Source organism: Aedes albopictus, unplaced genomic scaffold, assembly GCF_035046485.1.
Source record: "Aedes albopictus strain Foshan unplaced genomic scaffold, AalbF5 HiC_scaffold_619, whole genome shotgun sequence".
NCBI lineage: Eukaryota > Metazoa > Arthropoda > Insecta > Diptera > Culicidae > Aedes > Aedes albopictus.
This window is the reverse complement of record NW_026917442.1, coordinates 1-7,928: the sequence shown is the minus strand read 5'-3', so window position 1 is coordinate 7,928 and position 7,928 is coordinate 1. Positions and strand designations below refer to the sequence as shown.

General features: G+C 39.9%; 1 protein-coding gene across 1 annotated transcript; it reads left to right on the top strand.

Annotated features, from left to right (window-relative positions):
* The first annotated feature begins 555 nt into the window (after nt 1-555).
* On the top strand, nt 556-1,436 carry LOC109622485 (uncharacterized). Its single transcript, XM_020076816.3, has 2 exons — nt 556-1,039; nt 1,115-1,436. The coding sequence occupies exons 1-2, from the start codon at nt 848-850 to the stop codon at nt 1,295-1,297; spliced, it is 375 nt and encodes a 124-aa protein (XP_019932375.2). The 5' UTR covers nt 556-847; the 3' UTR covers nt 1,298-1,436.
* Nucleotides 1,437-7,928: the final 6,492 nt, after the last annotated feature.

The window sequence follows — 7,928 nt, the reverse complement described above, 5'->3', positions numbered from 1 at the left end:
AGAAAATGGAATGCAGCCATGCTCGTTAAATCCAATGACCTGATAATCACAATCGAACGTCATCGTTCTGTTCGATTCCACCTTCTACTTATGCGACATCAACTGGTTTCGGAAACAACATACAACACACCTTACCGTACTTTGGTGCTGTGAGTGTGATTTTGAGTTCGATGTTTACATATTTATTATTAGTTCAATTTCCACCATTTTTTTGAAGATTCATTCATAATTTTGAATTTTATATTCGAAAAATGTTTGGTATGAAAACCGTTTTAACTTATAAAGCACAATGTTTTGAAAACTTTCAATGAATCTTCTAGGCATAACATCTCAACTGGCACTGAACTTGTTTCTAATCTATGAGAACTTCCACAGTTACTTACTGTAAGCTCTTTTTTCGTTTTGGCATCTGCATTTCGCGTGACAAGCACGGATATATTGAAAGGATACGAAGCTGAAGGATCAACTGGGATGCGAACCTGCTTACCCTCAGCACGGGTCTGAATTCTCAGACGTTGATCGCATCGGCTATATAATATGTAATTCATTCGCATCACTTATGTTCCGAATGGTCCAAAGTCAATCCATTTGACAGTGCTGATCGTATCCTGCTTTTTTTTTTGGATGTAATCAACAGCGACACTTTAGTGCATTTTTCATACTGGGAGAAAGGAATCCCCCAAAAAACCATTCGCGGGCTTCCTTACTTTCTACTTTTGCAAACCGGAACCGAGCAGTTTATTGCATTGCATTGCATCGAAAATTGTAGCCCTTTTGGCGAAAGCCTATAAAATGCATCGCACTTGCCGTCGATGCGTTCAGTTAGTTCCGAAAAGTCGTCGCAAAAATGAAATTCTGGCAAGGAATTGTGCTGGTGATCGCTGTGGTGACCATTTCCCAGCTGGTGGAATCAGTCCGGCCGGTGAACGGCGGAAACCAAATCGTAACGCTGGGGACGTTTGCCGCCGCCGACGTGACGTGTTTGACGAAGAAGATTTTCAAGTTCCAACCCGATCCGCAGACGATCAATTTCATCAGTGTAAGAAGCCTGAAATCCAAAGTTTCGTGATTTGTGCATGTCATCGATGATAATCGTTCGCTCCCCCCTTTACAGACAACCGCCATCAACTGGATAAGGGTGACCCAGCTGTCTCAGTATGGCGTCAGAAGCGGAGTTTCGGCAAGTGTGGTCGGTGGTGCCCTCGCAACCGAAATGGTCACGCTGAGCGTCGAAGATACGGGCAACAAGAGCTTCTTCCAGAGCGATGTTCTAGTGGAGATGAGATGTGCGCCATAAGTTGAAGTTTTGTTTATTATTTGTAGAATAATTTTAGGTTATTTCAATACTATTTATTAATTACCTTTAGTGTCCATAGAACATGTGTAGTGCTTTCGAATCAAGAATATGTGTTCAATAAACCATCAATTACATATGATGCTATGGTTCTGTATTTTTGTATTATTGTTATTATGTCTTTAGTTGATTGCTGTGCATTTCAAGCCGATATGAATTCAGTCATTTCGAAAGTATTTCGGACGCAACTTAAAACATTGGGTGGACCTAGATATAGACGAGACGCCACTGTGTATCGAATGTCTAGAACCTAAATGTTGAACGCATTCGTAAGCTGGCTCATCCTAATGTTGATCGATTGTCGCTCATTGTTGGACGGTTCATTCCGATAACCGAACAGATTTTTCATTTTCAATTTCAAGCTTCATGGGAGTTTCAGAAGGGTTTCGGAGGGGTTCTCGGAGGTCCTAGGGATTCATTAGGGCTTCTAAGGGAGTTTTAAGGATTCTCGGAAGATTTCAAGAGGGTTCCGGAAGGGTTTCCGAGTGATTCCGGGAGAATTTAGAGGGTTTTCATAGATGTTGCACGGATGTTCAGAGAAATTGCAGGTAATATCAGGGATATATTATCGCCCCCTTAATGCTAGAACTAGGTAACTCGTTTTGGAAAGTGCAGATAAAAATGGCTGGTAAAACTTATCCCGGTATAAAACAAACTCTTTATTGGTCTTAAAAGTTGAATTAATATGTGTTTTCAGATTTTCAATTGACAAACTTGTGTTTATTGTGGTGTACGTTCAGATATAAACAAATTACTTGCGATTTCGCAAAACCAGTTACCTAGTTCTAGCATTAAGGGGACGATATGAAGGAACAACTAACAATGATAGCTGAATAACAGCTTATTCGGACATAATTTGTAAAATGAAGTCTAAGAACGGTTTGTTCATATGTTGTACGGTAAAAATGCTTGTTGAAACGCTCTTGAAACCCCATGTAAACTCCCTAGGACCCCGTGGAACGCCCTTTGAATTCTTTGAAAATTCCTGGAACGCTTCTGCAACCTGCTAGAACGTCTCTGAAACCCTATGGAACGCCCCTGAAAACTCCTGAAATCCCCTGGAACGCTCTTGGGACCCCTAAAACTGGAAACACTCCTGAGTGCTGAAAAAGTCATTTCGTTATATCTAAATTCAACCACCTACAGCTCATTTTAGAAGCTGAACCTGAGAATATGGTATATGAAAAACTTGTGCGGCTAGACCAGTTTTACAAGAAAGTCACGGAAAACCGCTCTTTTTCGAATATTTAAGGTAAATGTCACGGACTACCTTCGAAAAATGCAAATGATATTCATGGTGAATATCAATTGGTATTTTTCGAAGGTAGTCCGTGACATTTATCTTAAATATTCGAAAAAGAGTGGGTTTTCCGTGACTTTCTAGTAGAACTGGTCTAGCCGCACAAGTTTTTCATATACCATATTCTCAGGTTCAGCTTCTAAAATGAGCTGTATGTGGTTGAATTTAGATATTACGAAACGAATTTTTCAACACTGCGCTGATACTCCCTGTAGCGCTCATGTAACCCTTGGAACGATCCTGAAACCCACTGAAACACTCAGGAACGTTTCTGAAACCCCATGAAACGCTTCTGAAACTCCCACAGGACCCCTGAAGCCCTCTGGAGCACTCCCAAAACTCTCTGGAATGCCCCTGAAACTTTTTAAAATCCCTAGAACGCTACTGGAACCCCCTGAACCCTGATGAAAAGCGTGAAACATCCCTGAAATCCTATGGAACGCTTCTGAAGTCAACTGAAACCCCCAAGAACACCCCTGAGACTCTAGGGAATCCGGCTAGAAAACCCTGGAACGCCCGTGAAACCAACACCCTCCTAAAGCCCTCTGGAACGCCACTAAAACCTCGTGAAACCTCGTTAAAATACACAGAAATAAAAACAAAAAACTGAAGCACTCATGAAACCCTCTGGACTGACTGCCGACTCAACTATTTATCACGTGGCGAATATTCAGCAAGCTGATTCATTTGTATGTGATAGATGTGAATCCGATTATGGAACTTCGTATCATTTGATAGGTAACTGTCCAGTTTTTGCGCAACTGCATTTCCGAGTACTCGGTAAACACTTATTAAGGCGAAACTGGAAGCATTTCCTCATTTTATGGTTTTTGATTTTTTATTAAATAACGAAGCAATAGGGTCTTGTACCATTTGGGCAGGTGTACCTATTTTGGGCACTTGCCTCTATAACTAAGTCAATTTCAAAACGATTGATTTGAGTTTTTGTATAGAGTTAGGCACGTACAGTATCTAACTCTGTACAAAAATTCAAATCAATCGGTTTGAAATTGACTTAGTTATAGCGGCAAGTGCCCAAAATAGGTACACCTGCCCAAATGGGACAAGACCCTATTTTCAAAATCGGTTTTCGTACACAGTTAGAGGAAGGATCAAGGTATCTCCTATTTTTTCAGGTGAAAAATGTTTTTCAGTTTTAAGGAAACCATTTTTGAATGAAATTAAAAAAAATATGGTTCATGAAAAATTGGTAATAGTTTTACACCTGAAAAAATCCAGGAGGTGGCTCGATCCTTTCTCTAACTGTGTATGAAATCCGATTTTGAAAATATTGCTTCGTTATTTAATAAAAAAAATCAATAACTAAAAAAATGAGAAAACGCGTCCAGTTTCGCCTTAAGTGAAACTGACTAGAAACATGAATCTTAAGGATGTTCTGTTGTTCTTAACCCGCTGTGGTGAAAGTCTATACACTGAAATAAATTTTGTTGTGGAAACTACCGATTCCATAGTAAAATTACTAACCGTACCTATGATTCTCAACCGACAACAATTTCCAGTTAATTCCACTAAAACACTGTCAACTTAACTAGCAGTGCAGTTAACATTACCAAAAATAATCTTAATTTAACAAATGAGCATTGTATTTTTAACCATACTGTGTTGTAAAATGCGTGTCCTGGAAAAATTAACAACGTTTTGTTGTTGAGACGACTATGCTTTTAGTTGAAATAACTACAATGCATTGTAATTTCAAGCATATTTCAGTTATCTTAACAGATTTTGTTGTCGGTTGAGAATCATAGGTACGGTTAGTAATTTTACTATGGAATCGGTAGTTTCCATCACAACATTTATTTCAGTGTAGGCTCTCTTTATGCTTTATGCGTAATTTCAGGACGCTGTTCAAACCCATTGTGGTACGCTTATGCGTTAGTATTTTTTTTTGTCTGTATTAACGAGATTTTTAACCCTAGGCTAGTTCATCTCGGGACCCACGCTTTACTTCCCTTCCGAAGGAAGAACCCACATTATGTGAGTATGTCGGGAGTGGGATTCGATCCCAGGTCCTCGGGCGTGATAGTCTTGTGCTCTAACCACCACACCAGGTCCGCTCCACTGCGTTAGTATAATCTTCCAAGGTATCTTTTCTTATTTCCCAGCCTGTCCAACCTTTACTTCGTTTTCCCTTAGGTGGATGATGAAATGGGATTTTAGGGGCGGTCCATGAATAACGTAAAGATTTTTTGCGATTTTTCGATACCCCTTCCTTCCCTTGTAAGATTTTTGTATGAGAACCCACATATTTTTGTATGACGCGTAAGATTTGTCCCCCATAAACCCTTACGTAATTAAGGGACAGACCTTTATTATGGCGATGGCACAATTGTTCCAATGGAGGATAACATGCTTCTGAAGCCGGCCATCTGATACCTGATCCTGATAGCTCGCTTGTTTTACCTGGGTAACTAATTCCGAAGATCCGTCACCAATTCCCGCGAAACTGTTTTATTTCGTGGACAACCAACACTTTCATATTTTTGGCTGATATTTAGGACTTATGTGTATTTCAAAATGGTTTTTGGTGTCTTTTAAAGCGTCTTCATATTTTATAAAAATCATTGAAAAAATGACGTATTAGTTGCCTTTCAGAAGTCATTGTAAATATTGTATTGAATCGTTATAAATTAACATATTTTAAAATTTTCCAAAATCATTCTGTCGTAGTAATATAGTTTAAGGGAGTCGAATACACTCTAAAATAACTTTCCTTAAAATTACACGGAAAATAAAATGTTTCATGAAAATAAAAACAAAAATATTAAAAAAATATCATAAAATATCAAAATGTTTTCGTCTCAAAAAATCGGTATCCCAAAAATAGGCTTCCAGGAAAAATATGAAACTGTGGGGATGTTCAAAAATAAAAATTAGAAATATCAAAAACCGAAATTCACAAAATCGAGAATTGAAATGAATCATCTTCCAAATCGATTTTAGATGACGAAAAATGGTACTTAGATCAAAATAAAAAATTTGGGTATTAGATGTTTAATCCGGAAAGCAAATGTCAACTAACCTGAAATCATTTTCAAGTTATTCGCTCGCCAATCTTTCGCTGCGCGCGAGAGACCCGTTCACATTTGTTGGTTGGCATCTTTCGCTACATTCGATTGCTCATGGCGCGAATCGCGGCGTTCCTTGGGCTTCGTGCAAATTTTGAGCAAAACGTCATCATCAGACTGCTGCCGCGCCGCACCTCCAAGAGGAAGGCAGAGGCAGCTGTGCGTGCGCGTTTCACTCGCAAAACGTGCTCGCGACCGCCAAAAGTGGACCACCACTCGTCGAGAAGAGAGAGGAGCAGGTTCGAGAGTCGAGGTTCCTGTTACGCTGTTTCGCGGCGCGCTCGCTGTGCATATTTGTATGCCTGGTTGCTTTTATCGCCGCACTAAAGTCGCTATCAAAAAGTTTATTGCAGTCGAACGAACGAACGGTTCGCCGAATCGCCCCGCTCGCGTTGGAAAGGCTTCCCTCGCTTCTCTTGCCCGGGCCCCTTCGTTGTGAGCGATTTTTTCGGGGTCTCCTCCCCCTAGGTCCCCTTCTGCACAAAGCAGTTATTCATTCAGTCGGTTGGATTTGGGTTTCGATTAAATTATACGCGAAACACGCGGGATGCTTTGTGATCATGGGCTGTGAACCAGTACTAATGGTTACATGTGCGTTCAGCTGTAGGCCTTTTAGAAAGGTGACAAGTTGACTAACAACATGTTGTCTTTCGCTCGATTCAGAAAATAATAGCTCTAGATATGCAAACTTTATCTCCTTCTGGACAAGATTTTCTGCCAATCAATCTAGCCACCAGCAAGATGTGAATGACCCATCCGTCCTGAAAGAGTTAATCCTTACCTAAACCTGGTCAATATATTACGTAGCTCAGTTAAATGTCAAAGCTTGTTGAAACTGGTCACATTGAATAAATCACATAGAGACGAGGGTCCATGGAAGATTATGATCTAGCTAGGGAACAATGTTTTCAATACACAACACATTGCTGTTCTAGTGTAGATTGTTCAACATAATAGTCACAAACATGTGTAGTCTCGAATCAGTTGCAAATACTTCAATTCCCGAAATCTAAGCTACGACTCGATTATCTGCTTGTTGGTTGAAAAGCAAATCCACATATCAAGAAGAAACATATGCCCGAACAAACTGATAAAATTGATTAGGCTTGTTGCTTTGGAAAACGCAGCATGAATCGAAATCAGTGTTCGGGTTGTACCTAGACGGAACGTCTATCTGGTTTGTAGATTCGAGCTCCTCAGCGATACGTTTACCATGAGACGCTTGTATAGGCCGTCCCGGGCAGAGGTCAAGTACTGACGATCAAAATGTTATATTGGTTTGTTTGAGATAAGAGGTAAAAGTATTGAAAAAAAAGCAAAAATTTGATATTCAAAGATCAATCAAATAGCACTCTGCTATTGGTTAGATCTTACCAAGAGCTAAATGTGCTATGATGATGAGGTTCCAGGAGTAAAATTGAGATATTATTGAGCTTTTTTACTCTGCTCGGGGTATGCTAAATACGTTTAACATAGCCAGTACTTTCAACTGAGTGGTAGGCTAAAATGTTCCGGCCTTTCTCTATAACGCTTACGCTTAGGGGCCTGTCCATAAACTACGTAGACTCTTAGGGGGGGGGGGTGGTCTGGCCAAAGTCTACGCTCCATACAAATTTCGAAAATTTTGTATGAACAAAAGTCTACGAGGGGGGAGGGGGGGGGGGTCTGAGATGGCCGAAAAAAATGTCTACGTAGTTTATGGACAGCGCCTAGGGGGTTCTCTTAAGTAGTTCTGCCTCTAGATCAAATATTAAGTGGTCGAAATAGCATCATCCTATCATATTTTAATTTGACAAGATCTAGCGTTTCCATAAACCGCTGTTGTAGGCAATAAACAGAAAGGGCGACGGAAATTTTGCCTCATAACCAATTATATCTCAGGTTACTAATTCAGGGTGTCTACTACCTGGAAAAACCTGGAAAACCGGAAATCCTCAGGGAATTTTATTTAACAGGGAAAAACCTGAAATACTCAGGGAATATCTTGAGTACTCAGGGAAATTTTACTCGATAAAAAAAACATTGGGTCGTATGAATAAAAACCTGATAGTAAAAATCTCTATAGAAATTTCGCCACAAGGTTTTCTTCCAGAAATCTTGTCAGGGTTTCTTTCTGGAACTTCTTTAGAAATACCTCCTGGAATATCTCCCAGGATTTCTTATAAAATTCCTTCCGCATTTTTGACGC

Excerpts from the sequence above, each read along its gene's own strand:
- LOC109622485 (XM_020076816.3), top strand. The coding sequence starts at position 848 with ATGAAATTCTGGCAAGGAATTGTGCTGGTGATCGCTGTGGTGACCATT. Across the intron at positions 1,040-1,114 it reads AGACGATCAATTTCATCAGT|ACAACCGCCATCAACTGGAT; the intron begins GTAAGAAGCCTG and ends CCCCCTTTACAG.